Genomic DNA, 21,894 nt, shown 5'->3' on the forward strand with positions numbered 1-21,894 from the left:
TTTCATTTTAAAATCTGTATCTATCCTATACCTGGCTGTTGTGATTCCTCCTCCTCTCCTGCATCTGAAAAAAACTCTTCTGGGGGTGAGGGTGTGGGGGAGAATGGGAATAGGTGGTGGTGGGGATGACCATGTTCTTCCTGTTTAATTTAACATCGGACATATACTACATCAGGGGTCGGCAACCTTTCAGATGTGGTGTGCCGAGTCTTCATTTATTCGCTCTAATTTAAGGTTTTGTGTGCCAGTAATACATTTTAACGTTTTTAGAAGGTGTCTTTCTATAAGTCTATAATATATAACTAAAGTATTGTTGTATATAAAATAAATAAGGTTTTTAAAATGTTTGACACTTCATTTAAAAGCAAATTAAAATGCAGAGTCCTCCGGACTCTGGCCAGGACCCAGTCAGTGTGTGTGCCACTGAAAATCCGCTCATGTGCCGCATTCAGCACACGTGCCATAGGTTGCCTACCACTGTACTACATCATTCACGTTGTAATAATCCATTCCTCACACAAGATACATATTGTCCAAAATGAAAAGGTTGTAGTTCTATAAATAAAACAATTTTACTCTTGAGGGCATTCTGTGCCAAACATGTAAAATTCTGCGCACAATATTTTAAAATTCTGCAAGTTTTATTTGTCCAGTAAATAAATGCAGAGGTTCCAGCATGGCAGTGGAGAGCACAGGCTACTGGCTTGCTGAAGGTGGGAGATCACCCTGCAAGCTCCCCCACCCCCGGGACCCGGACTCCATGGTGAGGCTGCACCCGACCCTGACACAGCACAAGGCCTGGACTTGCCCCAGAAACACTCTGGGCCCTGCTCCTCTGTGCCAGGTGCACCAGCTGTGGGGCAGGCAGTCTCAACCAGGCAGGATCCAAGTGTGGAGGGCTCAGTGGGGGAGGAATCCAGGTGTGGGGTGAGAAGATTCTGTGTGGGACAATCTGGGTGCAGGCAGCTCTGTGGGGGGTCTAGATATGGAGGGATCTGGATGCACAGAGGCTCGTTGGGGGGAGGGGGAGGCGGTTTCCAGGTGCAGAGTGGGGTTCGGGTATTGAGGGCTAGGGGGGTTCTGGATGTACCTGGTGAGGCTTGGCAGGGGTGTCTGGATAGGGGAGGTCCAGCTGCATGGGGCTTGGGTGGATGGGGGAGCAGCCCCCTTCCTCCACAGTTGAGGAGTGATGGGGGCAGGAAGCAGAGGAGGATGCTGAGCTTCCTGCAGCTGGGGAGGGTTTCTGGGGGTGGGTCTGACACAGCCCCAGACACTCCTTGCAGGGAAAGAGGAAGTCCTGTCCTCTCCTGCCCAGCCTGGACTAGCCCAGCCCCGTGGTGATTTCTCTCTGCCAGCTGCTCCGAGTGCCTGACACAATTTATCTGCTCTGCTAGGGAGTGGTGTGTGACTGCTCTTGCAGCTTCCCTGTCAGAAAGTCATTTTTCTGCGAGAAAGCAAAGAAATCTGTAGTAGACATGAATTCTGCACACATGCTGTGGTGCAGAATTTCCCCAGGAGTAAATAATTAGCATCCCAGTCTACCAACCAATCAGGCCTACCATTCTTTTGTATCTGCCTGTAGAGGGTGATGTCCTTCAGCCAATTTACTTAATGTTATCACTCAGCCAGTTAGTTTCCTTCCTCCAATGTGTTCAAATGTAAGTCTTTTTAAAAACTGGTAATTCTGAATTCAGCTGCTCTGTATAGAGACTTCTATAATTTTCCAGCATTTTGATGCAACAAAATGTGGCATATTCCTCTTTGCAATGTTAAACTGTGCAAGAGAAGGAAGAAACTCAGAATTATGTATGTTCTGTTAGCCGTGTAACTTCCTCTTCTTCCTTGTCTGGGGACAACCTATGGCTTTTGTGTTTGGGATTAATCATATACACTAATGGAAAGATTCCATATTTTCTCTGAACTGTGTCCTTATGTGATCCAAAACTTTGTTAATTTATGCAGCCATATGTCCAGTCACACTTGACAGTGGTGTGTTCATCCTGTAATCTGTCAAGTCAATCTGAAGCCACCTTCAGTTGCTTTTGTGAAATGACTGCTATGTTGTGGTCAGTCTTTGTGCATAGTACAAATTTCAGTGTAGATTTCAACACAAGGTAGCCGGATATAAATGTAGATAAACAATCTTTTAGGGACTTCCACAAAATATTGTGGAACCTGAGACATAAATCTTATTTCATTCAGCTAATCAGCTTCCTGTTGATTGTAGAAACTCAAAAATCCTTCTCCATTGTGTCTTGGGACTGTGCAGTGCTATTCCTTTCTTGATGAGGTTTAAGTAATGTGGTGAATATTCGTATGCCAAAAGTTCTGGGTAGTTTTGTCAGAATTTATAGTCTTTTGTTTATTGTCTGAACAAACAGCAGAGACCTCCTTTATATACTTTGCTCATCTTGGATAGCATCTTCAACACCTTGGACATAATATTCTGCAGTTTTATTTTAATATGCGGAATCCAGTAGCATAACATAGGGACAGACTTTTCACTATATAGATACTTGTAGCTGTTAGAGTCGCTTCTGGTGTTCAATTAACCATTTTACATCAATGTCAAATTAATTGAGGGGTTGGGTTGTGGGTTTATTCCTTCAATTTTTCCCTCTGTTTCATCACTTAGAGCATTAAGTAATGGACCTGCACAGCTGCAAATTCAAATCTGTCTGCAGGAGTTTATTCAGGGCAAAGTGCTTCCTTCCATCTTTTCATTACACTGCTCATATTATGCTGCACTGAAGGTGGTGTTTAGTTGCAACCTTCTTTTATACTGTCATGGCAAGTCCAAGTCTGTGTGAGAGACACTGATTTTTTTTTTTTTTTTCAATATAGTCCATGTTGAAGAGTTTCTATTGCTGGGCATCGTGGAACAGTGACTTACTGAAGCTGGACTTTGATGTCATTGGAAAATGTCTTACTTCTTAGAACATCAAATTCTCATCAATGTTCTGGTCTCCATCTTCAATTAGACAAAGTTTCATTTAGTAGCTTATTTTTGATGTTGAAGAATCTAAAAGGACCCAGTTTTCTATTTGAGATGAGCATGAATCCTTTCTCATTTTCTAATGCTTTACAATGTTTATATTTTGCTGTAGAAGAATGATTTATTTTCGGTGCTTAAATCCGTTTACCACTTCCGTACACTTTAAGGCTATTGAGTCAAACTCTCATACACTGATACCCAGTAATGTACTATATTGCCCTTTTGCAGGCCTCAGCAGCAGCTTTCATACTTACTACAGTTGGAATGAGAACTAGGTGAACTGCCTTAGTGAATGCAGATTGTGAAAGCTGAAAAATAAGTAAAGCTGGCTAACCCTTTATACAACCTCATCAGATGCCCTGGCCCACCTTCCAGAAGTCTTTAAGCTTCTTCCAAGCAAAGTCCCCTACTAGTTGACAACTCTGCTTACTGCTTATTGAATGATATACAATTCTGCTAACTAGCCACACACTTTCTAATTGTCAGTGACTCCAGTTGCTGACTATTCCATCTAGGCTTCTAGATGTAAGAAGAACCTTGGTATCTTCACCACTCAGTTTTTAGAACAGTTAAACTTTTCATTCGCAGGCCAAAATTAGTATTAAAATTTTTTTTAAAAAACTTGTTCAGATAGATCATGTTAATATACATACTTCAAAGTGAGATAGAAGTTAAAAAGAAAAGAAAAAAAAAGAAACACACGGCAGCAAGGGATTTTTCCAGCTGTGATAGCATGGAAACAGAAAATATTTCTCTTTAGTGGGCTTATATACTAACTTTCTGGTCTTGAAGAGCTACAGTGGAAGTTATCTGCCATACTGAAACTGTGACTGTTAAAAAATTGTATTATTGTATGCAATGTTGTAGCTGTGTTGGTGTCAGGATATTAGGGACACAAGGAGGGTGAGGTAGTATCTTTTATTGGACAACTTCTGTGAAGAGAGACAAGCTTTTGAGCTTGCACAGAGCTCTTCTTTGAAACCTGAAAAGCTGAACATTTTTGTTTCAGCTGTGAAGATGATTAGCAGTGGAGCAGTTCATGTTGTGGTGTCACTGGGTTCCACAGTTGATACTCAAATTAGGCAGACATCATGCTGTTGGTTGGTTACACTTGGTTCATATTTGGAAGGCTCTCTTTGCAGCCCTGAGGACTAAACAACTTTTTAAGAAAATAGCAGAAAGTGCACGCAAGAGCTTAGATTCTTCACAATCTGGATATCATCTGAGCAACACAAATAGATCATGCAGGTAGTACCCAGCCCATGGGCTGTATATTTGGCATCCCTGTAGAACATCAAATTATGCTATTATTTTTTTTACAACAATTGAGTTAGATAAGAATATACTGGCACTTGCAATGCTTATTTTTTTTCTCTTTCAGATAAATGTAGTGTTAATATTAAATAAATTGACTCAGATGCAGCCATTCTTGTTGTCTGTTACTACTTTGGCTTACAGTTATAGCCAACATTACAATTTTGCACTGAAAGTAAGAACCTGATTTTATTTGTAGAAGTCTTAGGCTTGGCAAAAGGCTTGCCTAATTTGTGAGCGCAATTCTGTGGTTGTGTATGCAAAGGAAGACTTCTTCATGTGTGCATGAAAACACATGATTTACATATGCAAATCAGAGTGCTCTTGTACACCTGAAATTTTGGCTCTAAAAGTACTTAGATGATGCTCTTATTACTGTAATTCTGGAGAGAGAGGGTGCCATGAAGTCCACCAGCAGACCAAATTCTAGAACAAACTTTCCTGACCCTGGCATTACTCTCTGAGAAAATGTGCTAAATCTGTTAGCAATAGCTCTTGTACTAGTAATTAGTCCTTTTGCAAAAATGGTCTTGTGGTTAAGGCACGGGACAGGTGTAGATTTGATACCCACCTCTCTCAGATTTTTTTCTTTTTGGTATGTGTAGGCATGTGACAATTTGTGTTGGTGCCCTATCTGTAAAATGTGGCTAATACTTTCTAAGGTACAAGGATGCTGTGAAAAAAATTCATATTTGCCAGGTGGTCAGTTACTATGACAGTGAGCACCACATAAATTAGAGCATTTGAAATATGTAGCTCTATGCAGGTCTTATGGTATAACAGTGCTTGAAGAAATCCCCCTGCCTTGTATGAGTAGGAACTTGACCTGGTGCACATCATGAACTTCTGCTATTGATTTAAGAAAATGGATTCTAGCTAGCCCTTACCATTGCAAAGACAGCTTTCAATATAGGGTTGTCTTCCTGAGTCTGTAGAGAGAGTTCCTAGGCTGCGGATGTTGCTTATAGCTTTACTAAGCAGTAGCTGAGTGAAATTAATGCTGACTCATGTTGCTGTCAAGAACATTGTGGGACTCAGTGATGCATTCAAGAATCCCTGGAATCTCCATTGTCTACTGCTGTTTGTGGAAAGCTAGTGACTGTCAGAGGTAGGCTGTGGGGTTACTGGGAGGCAAACCCCCAAAAGGGAGATGGGTAGTGGGGGAGGAGTAGAGCAGAGGAGACTGTCTTCTTTTATTTGCTGTAGAAGCCAGGATCCTCTGGAAGGTGGAGAAAAGACAGAAAGCTCCTCGTTCCTTCTAGTATATGAGGGGAGTGCGAATGGAGCCTCATGTGTATCTAGCATCCTAGCTAGGAGCTGTTGTAGTATATATAATTGTGATTGGTGTCGGTCGGTCCACCTACCCGCTAGGGGGCGGTGGGGAGCTACGATGTCACTGGCCGGCCTGGGTCACGCCTCTGCCACTGGGGAATTAGCGGCGGGAAGAGCGCCAGCCAGCGTCCGTAGCGCGCCCCTCAGGCAGGGGAGCGCCGGCAAAGGTCAGTAGCGCGCCCCTCAGGCAGGGGAGCGCTGTCGGGGTTATGGTCCCGGCGTGGGTCAGCCTGGTAGGGGAACGCAGGCCCACCCTACACCACTGTGTTCCAGCCCAGGGCCCTGACAGTGGCAGGACGAGGGTCCCGCCACTGGGTCAGCGGGGTCCTTCCGCTATATAGACTCACCGTGGTGCAGCTCTGTCCCTGGGCTACTTCCTACCCGATTGCTCGTCCAAATCCTTCTGGTCCCGCCAGTTCGTCGGGGTAGTCAGCTATTGGTAGCTCCAGCTCCCCCTTTGGCTCAGGCTCCTCCAGCTCCTCCTGGTCCTCGGCTGCTGGCAGCTCCAGCTCCCCCTCCAGGTCCTCAAGTCCCTCTGGGTACTCGGCAGCGGGCAGTCCTGGCAGCCCCAGTCCTTCCTCCAGGTGAGGTTTCCACTGGTCCAGGGCCTCCCCTGGTATGGCAGCAGGGTCTGAAGGGAGCAGCCCGTGGTCTGCGTCTGCCTCCCTCCCTGGTGCTGCCCTGACTGAGCTAAGGGCCCCGCCCTTTATACTTCCTGTTCCACCCCTCCCCCTCCGGGGGGTGGAGTGAGCTTGGCCTGGCCCCGCCCACTCAGGCTGAGAGAGCGGCCCTTTACCCTCAGGTTCGGAGGGCAGCCACCCTGGCTCCCTACAATAATGCACAGACAAGGATGTGTGGTTGGATACTCTGCTAGGAATCTTCCTCCTTCCCAGCTTTTGAGGATAGCCAGTAGGGCTGGGCTTCTTGTCAGGGTGTTGTTCCTGGATTCCTTTGATAGAGGTTCTTACTTCGTATTTTATACTTACTTTTTGCCTGGTAAGTAGTCTCTCACTACTATCATCTGTCATATACTTCAAGTCCTGTCCCGCTGAGGTAGTATTATCGTCATTTTAAAAATGGGAACTGACCTTTCCCAGGACCACACCAAGTTCCTGACCAGGCTGGAATTACATCTTGGAAATCAGTGACTTCTCCAGGTCCCTTCCAGCCCTATATTTCTATGACCTCCTACCCCACTATACTATTGTACTGTCCCATATTTAAACATAGTGATAGCTAGTACAATTCTTGTCCCAGCATGGACAAGGCTTATCTGTTAATCATACTAATGAAGTGTCTTTCTTTAGTACACTTGTTATTACTACTTTTATTATCTTTAATATTGGAGACTGCACTATGCCTTGGGGAATGATCTCTGTCCTTCAGAGATGTAATTGTGAATGGGCATAAAATGTGATGGGGATATCTGACTCCAAGTTAATTTTGATGACATTATAGGTTGAATAGCGGTAGTGACTTGACTGTGCTGGGGAGTAATTTGCACCACATCTGTTTTTTTAAAATAAACATATTTAACTCAGATGTACTCATATAGAATAAAGAATCAGTAGAATTATAATGTTAGTATTAAGTTGCAATGGCATCAAATATTTACTTTTGAATGTGATTATTTGAATTTACTGCGGTTATTCTTCTGTGTTTGGATAGGTGACCATCTCCCTCTGCAGACATTGCTTTAGCACTATCTACTTTGTGGCTTATGTGTATGAACAACATTTATCTTAATTTTTACAGCTGGTACATAATTAACTTCACACCTTTCAGATGAAAAAGGAAAAGCCAAATTATGTGTTTTTTAAACCCAAACACTTTAGTTAGTGAGGGGGGAAATAGAATGTGTTCTTGCAATTATGTACATCTTATTCCTGAAACAGATTGCCTTGTGTTAGTCTGTTCCAGAGGTATGTGTCATGCTGCTTTGTTCAAGGGCCTGGCCAGCACCAAGCTAGGAGAAGATGTGTTGCACCAGAATGCATCCTGGGCCTAGTGGGAGCAATGCCTTTTTTTGGACTGTCTAGTAGGGCACAAAATTTGGGTAGAAATATTAGTTAATCATAATTAAGGCTTATCTGTACATGAGGCATTACCCTAAAAATATAGTCCCTAGTTATCCAAATAACACTTAAACACCTGCAGTCAGTTTTTTGTAACTTTCATAATTAGTCATGATAAAAACAGTAGCTTGTGGTTCTGTTTCACAGTCTCTTGTGAATTAAATGATTCCTAAATTGCAGTAAACATCTCCCCTTCCTCGTGTTGTTTGCTTTGTAGTAAGCGTAGCCCTCTATTATAAAAAGGGATAATAATAAGGAAGTGACTAGGCTTTCAAATAGGAAGGAGTATAAAAGGGATTTTGGAATGTGGCAAATCTGTTCTACTAGTTCAGAAGTGAAGGTGCAGTTGATACTAATATTTATAGCTACTTATATAAGATCAGTGTTAATGTACAAAGCCTCAAAACATTGTAGAAGACTAAAATAAAATCTTTTTCTGCTTAGTATATGGGCAGAAAATGTGATACAATAAATGAGATGTTAACCTGGCAAATAACAAAGGAGATTGTATTTGGAGTAGGGTTAGGGAGTACTTGTATCTCTGTTTCCTTCGTCTGGATATGCTCATATTGTACCTAATATTTAAGTCCATCATCCAAGCTGCATGCTACTGATGCAGCGACTTCTAATATCTCCATGGATATGTCATGATCCCATTAGTCTTGGTATCAGTGAAAAGATCGTTTGTTCTCTGCTGAAACAGTGATGGGCTCTGAAGGCTGTCTGACATCTAAATCAATGAGAAGGAACCAAATTTGTTCAGAGCTGAAGCTTGCTGGATTCATCAAGGTGAAAAGCTGTGAAGCAGGGGAGCAGAAGTCATAGAATACAGGAAAGACATATTTTATGTTCACTGTCTGCAAATGTGTACTGCACTTCTGATCTGTTAGTGTTCTGCTTCTCTAATATTTGCCCCGGTTAGGGCCATCAGGTACGTGGATAGCAAAGTTTACCAGTAACCTCTAATTCTCCACAAAGATAAATGTTATGGTTTTGAATGGGACTTTGTTCTTAATGCTCCGGGGAGGGAAGCAGCCGTACTCTGTTGCCTCTGAATGTTCTCTGCCTGGCAGTGGTGGTGCAGCCAATAGCCTCTCCATGCTTTATTCTGGCCAAATGTTTCATGCAGGTCCCTGCTGAGCCTGGGTGAGTGTTAGATTTGTTTCCATCATATCCAGTGGCTTTGCTGTAGAGAAGCAAAGTGGGTGGATGTTCTCACTATGGCTGCCCATAGTGCTCCTTTCTACTGTATTGCTTCCAAAAATGGCCTTACATGATCTAAAGCTCTTCCTTTGTAAAAGTGAGTCCAGCTTGGAACGAGGTAAATAAGAGTATGTTCCTATAGCTGTAAGATTATGCTGAACACCTGTTTTTAATGTGGCAACACACATTTTGGGATCCCTTCTTTCCTTTTGGAAATACTACTAACTTGTACCTTGATTGAGGCGCATGGGAAAGGCTGCAGCTACATCTGTCTGAGTGGCTTCACTTCTGAAGGAAGCCCCTCCATAGAAACTTGTATTCTACTCACCATCCTTGATGCAAAATCCCCCTCCTGCACTGGATGGAGGAGAGATGCAGAGCTGGAGGTCACTTGAAGTTGTTCTCTAGGTAAGTTGTATTGTAATGTGTTTTGGAAAAGTGATCATCACAGAACAGGATAGGACTGCCTGTAGGTTCCTAGCTGCATAGGCAACATCATGTTATGGAGAAAACCACATCTGTGTGTGTGTGGAACTTGAATTCCTGACAGGGAAAAAATAGCTGTTCATTCGTGTATTACATGTAATGACATAATCCTGAAGTATCTTCTGGTGGGGCAAAGATAAAAATCTTTTGTACCACTTGAGCTGTCCAGTTTTCTTTTAAAAGCAAACAAACTCATGTGAGGTTATTTCCCATCTCTCACAAAAGTAGATCACCTGTCTGCTACCTGCAAAAAAGCCTATGGCTGGAAAAGAATGGGTGTTACAATTTGGAGTGTGCCAAATGCAGCCAAAACCACATGTTCCTTTTTGGAAGGTGACTTGGCGGTGAGGTGGTGTCACTCAGCCATAGAGCTCTCTATTACTATCTCCTCTCTGTAATGACTGCCTCTCAGATATGTGGACATGTGAAGAAGGTAAAACTTCCAGGGGTTCATTCCGAGGCCTGTAAGTTACACTGTATTGGCATAGTTATGTCTGTTGAAAAAACCACGCCACTGACAAATATATGCTTCCATCAACACAGCTAACTTTGCTTGGGGAGGTAGTGTTCCTACATAAAAAGAAAAACTTCTTTTGTCGGAGTAGGCTGCCATCTATGCTTATAGATTTATAGACTTTAAGGTCACAAGGAACCATCATGATCATTTAGTCTGACCTGCACATTGCAGGCCACAGAATCTTAACATTCCTCCTCTTCTTCCCCTCCCCTCCTATCTTCCCCCCCCCCCGGTAATAGACCCCCAACCTCTGGCTTAGTTACGGAAGTCCTCAAATCATGATTTAAAGACTTTGTTACAGAGAATCCACCATTTACACTAGTTTAAACCTGCAAGTCCTGTGTTCCCCATGCTGTGGGAACGGTGAACTGCCCCAGGGTGTTTGCCAATCTGACCTGAGGAAAATTCCTTCCTGACCCAAATATGGCAATCAGTTAGACCCTGAGCATGTGGGCAAGACCCTCCAGCCAAACACCTGGGAAAGAATTCTCCGTAGTAACTCAGAGCACTCCCCGTCTTGTGTCTCATCACCAGCCATTGGAAATATTTGCTGCTAGCAGTTGCAGATTGGCTACATGCCATTGTAGGCAGTCTCATCATACCATCCCCTCCATAAAATTACCAAGCTCAGTCTTGAAGCCATTAGGTTTTTTGCCTCCACTACTCCCTTTGGAAGGCTGTTCAAGACCTTCACTCCTCTGGTAGTTAGAAACCTTTGTCTAATTTCAAGCCTAAACTTGTTCATGGCCAGTTTATATTAATTTGTTCTTGTTTCCAGATAGGCGCTTTACTTAAATAACTCCTCTTCCCTCCCTGGTATTCATCCCTCTGATGTGTTTATAGAGCGCAATCCTATCTCTCCTCAGACTTCTTATGGTTAGGCTAAACAAGCCACACTCTTTGGGTCTACTCTCACAAGGTAGGTTTTCCATTCCTATTAGCCCTTCTCTGCACCTGTTCCAGATCGAGCTCATTGGGCTATACCGACATATCTGTGCCTCCGTAGTCTCAGAAGCGTAGGCATACCCTAGGTGAAGGACAATGATAAATAACTCTGAATTGTAGAACTGGGATTAGGCTTGTAGAAGCCCAGCGGACATCTCATGGCCAAAATGGTAGGAATCCAACTTTGAGAAGAACAAACCATAAATAGTTACACTTGAGTCAATTTTTTTCCTTGTCTCTCTTTCCTTAGCCAACAACACAGCAGTCTCCTCAAGATGAGCAGGAAAAGCTCCTGGATGAAGCCATTCAGGCTGTAAAAGTCCAGTCTTTCCAGATGAAGCGATGCTTGGTAAGAAATGCATGTGTGGTTTTTTTTTTTTTTTTTAAGTAGTGGAATGTAATTTCTTGAAGCTGGAAGGAACTCTCTCTCCTCCCCCCATGAGCTGCAGTTTGATTCATTGGCTTTAGTTGGAAGCATGGTGAACTTTACAGTCTGTTTTGAGTACACAAGCATTGACTGACTCTCTTGTTCGGGGTGAACCCAGCACACTTTGAAGAAATAGATATGACACTTCCAGCAGAGGGTGAAACTGGAGCACTACTTTTAGTGCCACTGCTTGCTGAAATGGAAGGAATATTTTTCTCATTTCATAGGCCAGAAGTTTTACTGACTTAGTTTCCCTCAGCAAAGTGTAAAAGTGTCCGAGTACCAGCTATTCCATGCAGCAAGTGAGGGAATAAGTCTACTCAAGTGGAAATCTGCAAGTGCCTACAAGCCTGAAAGCTCTTTAGATTAAATCTTCACAAAGGTTTTAGTGTAGCCCTAAGTAGTCCATAACATGGTAAGAACACATCCTGCTTGTCCCTTACTTTCAGTATGTTAAGTGCGTATTTCTCCACAGTGCTTTTCTATGTCTCTTCCCTTCTGTCAAGCTGCAGAATTTTGCTGAATGTATTTTCAGCAGGGCAGTCCTCTGTATGCTGCTGTGCAGAAGTACTATTCCTATAGCATACACTGGGGACCTTCCGAGGGCTGCAGTTGTGGCGTGCGTTAGGCTATGTCTACGCTACTGTGGTAAGTCAACCTAAGCTACGCAACTCCAGCTACGTGAATAATGTAGCTGGAGTCAACGTAGCTTAGGTCGACTTACTGCGGGGTCCGCACTATGCTGGGTTGATGGGAGACATTCTCCCGTCGACATACCGTACTCTTCTCGTTTGGGGTAGAGTACTGGGGTCGACGGGAGAGCGGTCTGCGGTCGGTTTGGCGTGTCTTCACTAGACCTGCTAAATTGACCCTAGTGCATCGATCCCCGGAGCGTTAATCCGGGAGGTAGTGTAGACATAGCCTTAGATGGATTGTACTGTGATGCATTGCACTGAGATCTCTGCTGGCTGAAACTTAAAGAGACAATTGGAGGGAAGATGAGAGGAGCATAAACAGTAGGAAGCCTAGCATATGTGAGGAATTTGGCTTTATCTCCAAAAGAATGAATAAAACTTAAAGCTGAATTTAAAATGAGTTTGAGAAGCTTTGAGTCTATGGAAGCTTATAGTGGTCCTTGGCCAACTACAGTCATGTACTTGCAGCCAGCGAGGATGAAACAATAGCACCAACAGAATTTCCTCTGTTCATATCTTGATGATGTGTTGGCATCTCCAAAACAACCCGCAGAGAAATCACAACTATACTTTCCATCCGTGTTACTGAAAGGAGAACTTGTCCCACTATTTAAAGACGTTTTGAAGTCCCATGCTCATAAACTCTGTAGACATAAGACTTAATCCTCACCCATCCAGTAGCCTGTTTTATATTCATACAAAAGTGTGCAGGTTCATGGTCCAGCTAATTATATGGAACTCTCTGAATATGCCTCTTGTTCTCAACAATCTAATAAAACACCACTTTCCCCCCACATTAAAAATAGCGTTTTATGGAGAGGGACAGGGGAATCTTATCCAGATTCTGCAGAGTTTTCCACTAATAATGTGAGTTACCCTGTATCTTTATCTGTTAGGGTATAGTGCTGTGCTTCATCACTAGACTGAGCTGGAAAGCAGACTTGGGCCTAGAACTTTAGAGTTGTAAAGATGTCTTGCTTTGGTCTCTAGGGTGGGATTATGTTTGTTGGGGAGAAGAGGGGCGAGGGTTGCCCCACTAGTGTAAATAACAAGCTGTTTCTCCAGTGTTTCATGTACTAGCCCACAGGTATACTATATCCCTATATCAAGAGACACTAAGAACAAAACTTACATCATTTTCTTGTTAAACACTCACTAGTTCTCTGTCTAGATGGTGACCAAGTTACTTAAAATAATTGGATTTGAGGTAGATAGTTCCTCAGTTCTGTTTTTTTGGGGTTGGTTTTGCATTTTTACCCATTTAGTTTTCCATGCTGTTTTTAACGTGTTAGAAAACTAACTCGCTACACAAATCAAACTGCAGTTGTCTAGGCTGGGGAATGACAAGTAAACACTGCTAATGTTTGTTCTTACACTCACTGTTTAGGACAAAAACAAGCTTATGGATGCTCTGAAACATGCCTCCAACATGCTTGGTGAGCTGCGGACTTCTATGCTATCTCCAAAGAGCTATTATGAACTCTGTATCTTTTGAATGGTTGATGGGAGAATATTTGAGGTTCTGTGCACTGCAATCTGTGTAGTTGTGTGCCTAGTAGTAACATGATATCCCTTTGGTCTCATCTCTTGTAAAATCAATTTTTTCCCTAACATTGCTTTATTCAGTTTTCTTTGTCTGCTAGAACTGTTCTTTATCCAGATAAGCTGAAGAAGGGAACACACTAGCTCACTGTGAAAGAGATTGTTCATTCTTGTTGTATAGTATAAAGTAGTCCATAATCACTTCAGAACTCTGTGGGCCTGACCTCTTAGAAGATTCTGTATGGCATTATTAAAAATTACAGTGTGCGCCGAGCAAGGAGTTAGAACTATGGAGCACCTAGGTTTTGCCGAGAAAACTAGGGAGTCTCTTTAGAGTCAGTACAACTACCTACCTACCCCAAAAGAACATGCTGCAGGCGTTAGCTGCCTTTTTTGGCCCCTGTGTGCTTTAGCTTTTTCTTTCTAAAAGCTGGGAGACTAGTACATTTACTTCTCTTTATGTGATATATCAATTGAGGGAACATCTAATAACTTTTCATGTAGCAAATATGTTGTTGACATGCAGAGAAATGAGGTGTTTACTTTCCCACTCTAAAAAATTAAGGCAGTAAGAGTGTGTGTGTGTGTGTGTGTGTGTGTGTGTGTATGTGTATGTGTATGTGTATATATATGTATATGTATATGTATATATATACATATGCATATATATAAAATATGCATGCTGCTAAGGATGGGGATACCCCTCTGTGAAAGCCATGACCTTCCCCCCACTCTTCATTTTGCCTAGTCCGATGTGCCTTTGCTTCCACCTTCTACTGCAGTATCCTTACCCCCAATACTTTCTCACTCCTCTGCATGCTGAACACCTTTCTCCTTCAAATATTTCAACTTGTAAATTCAATCTTTCAGCAGTGATGCCCTGTGAGAAACCGTTTCAGCTCCCTGTGCCTGACTCTTACTGTTTGTCTGTCGGTTTGGTTCAGATTGTAAACTCCTTGGGCAGTATCTTCCTCTTGCATCTGAAGAAGTGAGGTTCTTACCCACGAAAGCTTATGCTCCCAATACTTCTGTTAGTCTTAAAGGTGCCACAGGACCCTCTGTTGCTTTTTACAGATTCAGACTAACACGGCTACCCCTCTGATACTATCTTCCTCTTGGTACTGTTGAGCAAATGGGTATGCATATCTGTTGTAGTAATATTAATGTTTAATCCTTAACCATAAGAGAAAAGATATGGCTATTTCTGATGAGCTACACTATTTGGAGGTATATCTGACAGATGAATTTGCCAAGGGAAGGAAAGTGGCGGATCTTTATGAACTAGTACAGTATGCTGGAAATATTATCCCGAGACTGTAAGTAAATGAGCACTGAAGAAACTTTCTTAACTAATGAATACTGTTTTTCTAAAACGTCTTGCTCGGGGGAAATTCTTGCCTTGGATTTTGTGTTCGTCTCCTGCTTCAGAGCAGGATTTCAAAGTACTCTAAAGAAAATCTCTATATCTGGTAACACAGGAGCCTCCTGATTACTGTTTTGAGCTATTTAGGCCCCAAATGCAGCTTTTGTAACTAGTAGTTGGATTCTCCCAGTCAAGTACCTTTTTATTAGCAATTTAGTGAAATAAAGTAAAAAAAAAAAAAAAGTTTCACTGACTCTAATTGTTATTATAAATCAGCTGTTAGAAACTTACATTTTTATTTAACTGCTTCTCCAAATATCTTGTACTGATCTTAGTAAGCCTAATTGACATAAGTGCCAAATCTTAGCTGGTGTAAAGTGATTGCACACAGCTGAGGATCTAGCCCTATATGTGTAAAGATAAGTGGGAGGTCTCTCTTTCTTTTTTTTTTTTTTTTTTTTTCCCTATTGCTTATGTTCAGTTATTGGCATAGGGAATAGAAAAAACACTCTTTTAAATATGTATTAAATATTCTTGTAGTTTATACATTTTAGAAAAAACAGATCTGTGACATGTCTCTACATCTTCATTTTAGTAGTATCTTTTTACTAAAAGCTCTTAAATCAGTCCACAGTAAACTTAGTATTGAAAAGCTAATTTTAAAAAGTGACTATTGCATGGGAATGGAGGCGCTTCAGTTTAAGAATTCCTCTTCCCTTTTTTGATCCTTAGAAAAGGAAGTGACTTCTGATTCTTAGTCATGTGCTTCTCTTAGTAAGGTTCACTAAAGAAGATGAAACAAAAATTCAACTTATACAACGATACAATAACTGAACTCAGATACAGTACACTTGAGACTACTGCAAAGTCTTAACTTCATTAATTGCCCTAAATACATAGCATTCTTTATCCTCTTGTTGATTTAGCTTCCGATCCTGCAAGCAGCTCTGTGTGAGTGGACCCCTGTGCCCATGTAGAGTCTTCAGGGATACTCTGCAAATACAGAAGTTTGCCTAAGAGGAGATGCTTGTAGGCTTGCAATCTCAATTCCCTTCTAAGACCATGGTCCCATAGTTATTAAGTTTTTATGATTGTAAATCCTCACATCCTCTTCTGGGTGTTAAATAGAACATTGAAGGGCAGTGATGCTTGGAGGAATGAGTACAGGGCTGGGGAGTCACAAGAACCTGAATTCCAATCCTGCTATGCAACTGGCTCACTCTGTGGCCTTGGGCCACTCACATCATCTCTTAGGGCTGGTCTACACTACCGCGGTAAATTGATCTAACTTATGCAACTTCAGTTACTTGAATAACGTAACTGAAGTCGGCGTAGTTACATCCACTTACTGCGGTGTATACACTGCGCTGTGTCGACGGGAGAGCATCTCCCGTCGACTTCCCTTATGCTTCTCGGGAGGTGGAGTACATAAATCGATGGGAGAGTGCTCTCCCATCGATTTAGCATGTCTTCACCAGACTCGCTAAATGGACACTCGCTGTATTGATTGAGGCAGTGCTGATCCACTGGTAAGTGTAGACGTGCCTTAAGTTTCCCCTTCTGTAAGTGGAAATAATAATTCTTGCCCACCAGCCAAAAGTGGTGTGCATTGTGGGCACTGATTAGTTAATGTCTGTACAATGCTTTGAATATATAAAGCGCTGTAATAGGGCCAAGTATTTGTTGTTACCCAAACTTAGATAAAAAACTTCTTTCTTTGCCCACCCACTCCAAAATCTGTGCCCCACACATCACTTCATTTAATTCTTTCTCATCCTTTCTAAGTATCTTGTGAGAAGAGAGGGGTAGACCTGCCTCTGACCAGGTTACTGTATTGTATTCATGTATCAAGACAGTTTTTTTCCAGTAATACTTAATCCACCATTTTAATCAGAATTTCTTCAACTCTGTTTTCTTTTCTAGCTATCTGCTGATAACAGTAGGTGTTGTCTATGTCAAATCCTTTCCTCAGTCCAGAAAAGATATCCTGAAAGATTTGGTGGAAATGTGTCGCGGTGTCCAGCATCCTCTAAGAGGCTTGTTTCTTCGAAACTACCTTCTTCAGTGTACCAGGAATATCTTACCAGATGAAGGCGAACAGACAGAGTAAGAGAAGTGTGATGCAAGCACAGAGTGGCTTCATCCTTAAATGAGGAATACATGAATAGTGTTTATTCTCTATGATCTTGTAAGGCTTCAGATAGGTGCATATTTTAAATAGAATTTGTTTTTTGTAATTGTTCTTTGGATAGACAATGCAAGTCAGTCTCTAGTGAAGACCTGATGAATTAATTCCTGGCAGGTGACCTTAAGAGATGCTTTGTATGCTTGGGCAAAAAACCCAAACTTAAATAAAGCTTTAAAATGGCCTCACTGATCAAAACAACATATCCTCATTTTCCTCCTTCCCCCATGCACCCAAAAATATTGGTAGAACTTGGTCAGTAACAACTCCATTTATTGGCTTTAAGGTTGGTATGTAAGCTTTTTGTGTTTTCTCTTACTGTGGAAAGTAGGATTTAAGATAAAATGAGCTCTAGTCTTCAAGACGTAGACTATAATCTCTCTACAGTAGAGAACATTTAATGTTTTAAATACATCTCTGGTATGCAAAATGTTTTCTGGCCATTGTGGATGTGGACAAAGTGTGCTGTAGATTTATTTTTTATGCTATCTGGTACTGACCCTGTCCACCCCAGTTTTTTCCAACATGTTTCAAATGCTAATGTAGATTGTGGCTATTGTATCTGTATTTGATTGGTTGTAGATTTCTTTTGTCACATTCTCCTAAAACTAAAATTCCTCTTGATCTCACTTAAAGTTCATGGTGGAAAGTTCTTTCCCCTTTCAAGGGGACGGTGGAACATGCATCTTTTGTTTTTTAAAAAAACAAAATGCGTACACACACACACTCCTCTTCTATGATAGAAGCCATACACTTCTTATTTTTAACCACTGACCTGATTTCAGTGAAGAAACCACTGGCGACATCAGTGATTCCATGGATTTTGTGTTGCTGAACTTTGCTGAGATGAACAAACTCTGGGTGCGAATGCAACATCAAGGACACAGCCGAGATAGAGAAAAGAGGGAGCGGGAAAGGCAGGAACTGAGAATCCTAGTGGGAACAAACTTGGTTCGCCTTAGTCAGTTGGAAGGCGTTAATGTGGAGAGATATAAACAGGTGAGATTTTTCATCTAACACTTAACGGTATCCATATTTACCAGATGAACAAAACATGAATCGAGAGTTCCATTGTCTATGAAAGTTACTAGTGTCACAAAAGTCAATATATTTGGTGTTTTTGTAGCACTGTTTGTTTATTTGAAGCTCTCAGAACATTAATGAAATCTCATAATGCTCCAGGAGGTAAGTAAGTCCACCTACAGATAGGTTAATAAGAAGTGCAACCAGACAAAGTGATATGCACAAGATTACACAGTTGGTGACAGAACTGGCCATTGAACTTTGAGGTCCTGCCTCCCAGTCCCCCAGTCTGTGTACTGAGAAATACTAGTTCCCTTTATATGCATACATGCAATGCATGTGTACAGGGAAAGGAGCCAAAAAGATGGACGAAATGATACCTTTCAAAGCATTCAAGATATTGACTACATTCTTGTTCAAAATAATAGACCCCCCCCCCCCAAAAGTGTCAATACTAGTGAATCCAGATGATCCAGAAATCTGGAATGTCCCCTGAGCTATCTGGACAGTCTAAAGTAATAGATGAGAAATACTTTGTAAGCCATGGCAAATGCCACTGAAGACAATTACATTTAATTAAAGTGGGAGAGATTAATATAAATGGACATACCCGTTCGTAATCTGCCCGGTGAGTGAGAGAGAGTGAGCATGTGCATGTGCCTCTATTTGAAAAATTTCATTTTTATGTTTTCAGTAAGAATGGACATTAAATTCTTCTCATTACTATTTTAGTGTCCGTGAACAGCCGTGATTTATATGTTGATACCTAGTGAGAGAGAATCTGACTATTGCTGTAAAATGCCAAAGTTTGTACACCAGTAGGCAGACTGAAAATTTATGAGACTTTAAAAATCTGATTCAGGATTTGTATAGATTGAGGAAGTCAATCAGGAAAAAAATATTGCAGCATCTTTCTTCCTTCCTTTACAGATTGTTTTGCCTGGAATATTGGAGCAAGTAGTAAACTGCAGGGATGCTCTAGCTCAGGAGTATCTCATGGAATGTATTATTCAGGTAAGCTGCAGAAAGGAGCAAAAGTAGCTTCATTTGATGGTTGGGGTGGCAATGTTTAAAATAAATGACTTAAAGTTTGTGGTGTATTGTAGTGTGGTGGGTCTGGTTTTTTGTGGGAGGTGGAGGGCTGGGGGCTAAGCAGTCGACCTGTGTTTAGTAATTTTTTTTTTTTTTTAACTGACTACTGAATTTCCTTAGGTTTTTGTTTATTGGCCCATATAATTGACTCTGGGAAGAAGTACTTTTTTATATACTTTTTGTAATAGCTGTCAAAATGTTCATCTTGGTCCACTGGGTAAATCTGCATGTTGCTTCTTGAGCGTTAGGCCACTTAATTTTCCTCATCCCAGTCCCTTCTTATTCTTAATAGGACCATAGCTGCTGTCACTCCTTTCTCATAGGTGATGGAACAGTTTTTGTTTGGGGTTCTGGGAGTATCATGTACTGGCTTGAGCCCAGTTCCCATATGTTGCCCTCTGTCTCCTGGTACTAGCACAATGCTTTGACGACTGACTCTGCAGCTTGTGGGGAAAGCTGGAGGCGTGACTCTCAAAGCTGCAGCTAGTGTATCCCATTTCCTCTTCCCTGCGTTTTCCGTTATGGAAGTTTGTAAGTTCTTCAAGGCAGGCGTGTCTGCATTACAAATGATTGATGGTAACAGCTTTGCTTGTGTGCTGTGCGACTATGCAGTCCTCATCTGCTTCATTTCATGCCCAGTCCACTTCTGCTTTGTATTTTGCCTGTTGCCCTGAAGTGACACCAAGACTTCTCTTGCATAGTGTGAAGTGCAGTTATCCTGCAGCTATTTTCTTTACATTAGTAGCAATTTTATCATGTTACTTCTCCAGAGAGATGAGTGAGTAAAGGTGAATATTGTTATGAAGCTTGGTAATTCTTGATTTGAATTTTAGGTTTTCCCAGACGAATTTCATCTCCAGACCCTTAACCCTTTTCTCCGAGCCTGTGCGGAATTACACCAAAATGTGAATGTGAAAAACATTATCATCGCTTTAATTGACAGGTGAGTATGAGGAAGGATTTAGCTGGAATAAATATTGACTAAGTAGCTTGAGCACAAACACCTGAGGATCTACTAGTTTTTTGTTTCTTTGATTTCCCCTACTGTTTGATTTAACTTCATTGTTTCTGTATCTTCCAAATTTCAGTTTTAATTAAAATCCATGAATAGCTGGTCTTGAATGATTTCATGTTACTAGATAAGCATGTGCTTACCTTATGTTGCTTTCATATTAATTTCCTTCATCGTAGATATAGTCTTTAAAGAACTAATTGTGTCTGCTCTTTTTGAACTTTGCATTTTCTATCCAGGAGAATTGGTGACTTGTGAATTCTGGTTGATGGATTTTTCTGGCCATCTCCAGGAAATGAATGAATGAACTTAGTCACAATAATTAAGAGCTCTGATGTGGAGTCATGAAACAAAGCAGCAGTCACATCAGAGGTGGCTGTATATCAGAAACTATCTATTATGCAATCTCTTGTTTGAGCGTCTGTGAGATCCAAGCATTTATTTGTATTTACAAAATATGCAGCATTTTGCATGTCTTGAATGTTGTGAGGAGGAATTAGTTTGAGGAGGTAAAAGTGTTTTGCTCTTAATTTCACAGGTTACCAGCAGAGCTTTACTCCTGTTCCCAAAAAAGCGTTTTTTACCTCTTGGTATCTGTTTAAAAAAATTTAAATTGCAACAGTTAATTTTATTTGAACTATAAATACCTGAATAAACCAAAGACAATGTTTTGGCCTACATTTCTGCCCTTATAGCAGTGACCCCCCCATCTCCTGTCTGCCCTCCCTCCCCCAGCCAGGAGTGGGGCTGCAGCTCCAGGAGGGGTGATGCAGACAGGAGTAAGGGGGCCAAGGCTGGGGCCACAGCTGGGCATGGGGCCGGGGCCAGGAGTGGAGCTGGGTGGTGCTCCCTGCCTGCCCTCTGCCCCAATCGCCCGCCCCCCCACCCCCCGAATGTTCCTCCGTGCCCTCTAGGGGGGCATATCCCACAGTTTGGGGACCTCCTGCCTTATGGGGTGAAAAACAGCGGAGCCAGGAGACAGCTGTTCTCCCCCCCCCGGGCAGCGGGACTCGGGAGCAGCCACTGCTGCAGCTCCCACTGCCGTGGGGGGAGGAAGCGGCCGATGGCCAAGCTCTGCGGCTGCGGCATGGCACCCGGGCCTGCTGCAGGGACCCAACAGCGCGCACGCTGCGCCCAGCCCCTGGCCAGTCGCCTCTGAGCTGCTGCGCAGCTGGTACTATCCCGGGGCGGATGCATCGGCAGCCCAGCCCCGTTCGTTCCCCTGCGGGACCCGAGCAGGACGGGGGGGGGAGGGGGCTGGGGCCTGCTGCCCCCACTCCGGGGCCGCCGCGGGATTGCACCAGCTGGGCAGCAGCCCAGACGCGACTGGCCAGGGGCTGGGCTGGGCGCAGCGTGCGCGCTGCTGGGTCCCCGCAGCAGGCCCGGGCTTGGGGGTGCCAGAGCCGCAGCCGCCGAGCTTGGCCATCGGCCGCTTCCTCCCCCCGTGGCAGTGGGAGCTGCAGCAGCGGCTGCTCCCGAGTCCCGCTGCCCGGGGGGGAGAACAGCCGCCGCCTGGTCCCGCGGGCCGCCCCCCTACTCTCCCTACCACCCGACTGAGTCCTGCCTGCGCTCGGGGCCAGGCCGGACTCTCACTCACCCCAGCCCTGCGCTCCCCCTGCGTCTCCGGGGCCTCCCTCCAGCACTTGTGGAGGAAGGGTGGTTTTTTTTTTTTGTTTTGTTTTTTTTTG

General features: G+C 42.8%; 1 protein-coding gene across 1 annotated transcript in view; it reads left to right on the plus strand.

Annotated features, from left to right (window-relative positions):
- The window catches only part of VPS35 (VPS35 retromer complex component), a 46,069-nt gene that overhangs the window by 2,991 nt on the left and 21,184 nt on the right, over nucleotides 1-21,894 (plus strand). Inside the window, exons 2-8 of the mRNA XM_024199718.3 lie at nucleotides 11,118-11,216; nucleotides 13,377-13,473; nucleotides 14,724-14,847; nucleotides 16,818-17,000; nucleotides 17,865-18,078; nucleotides 19,033-19,116; nucleotides 20,028-20,137. Coding sequence (XP_024055486.1) covers nucleotides 11,118-11,216; nucleotides 13,377-13,473; nucleotides 14,724-14,847; nucleotides 16,818-17,000; nucleotides 17,865-18,078; nucleotides 19,033-19,116; nucleotides 20,028-20,137 — 911 coding nt within the window. The remainder of the gene's footprint in view (nucleotides 1-11,117; nucleotides 11,217-13,376; nucleotides 13,474-14,723; nucleotides 14,848-16,817; nucleotides 17,001-17,864; nucleotides 18,079-19,032; nucleotides 19,117-20,027; nucleotides 20,138-21,894) is intronic.

Source organism: Terrapene carolina, unplaced genomic scaffold, assembly GCF_002925995.2.
Source record: "Terrapene carolina triunguis isolate 2854851 unplaced genomic scaffold, T_m_triunguis-2.0 Scaffold130, whole genome shotgun sequence".
Lineage (NCBI taxonomy): Eukaryota > Metazoa > Chordata > Testudines > Emydidae > Terrapene > Terrapene triunguis.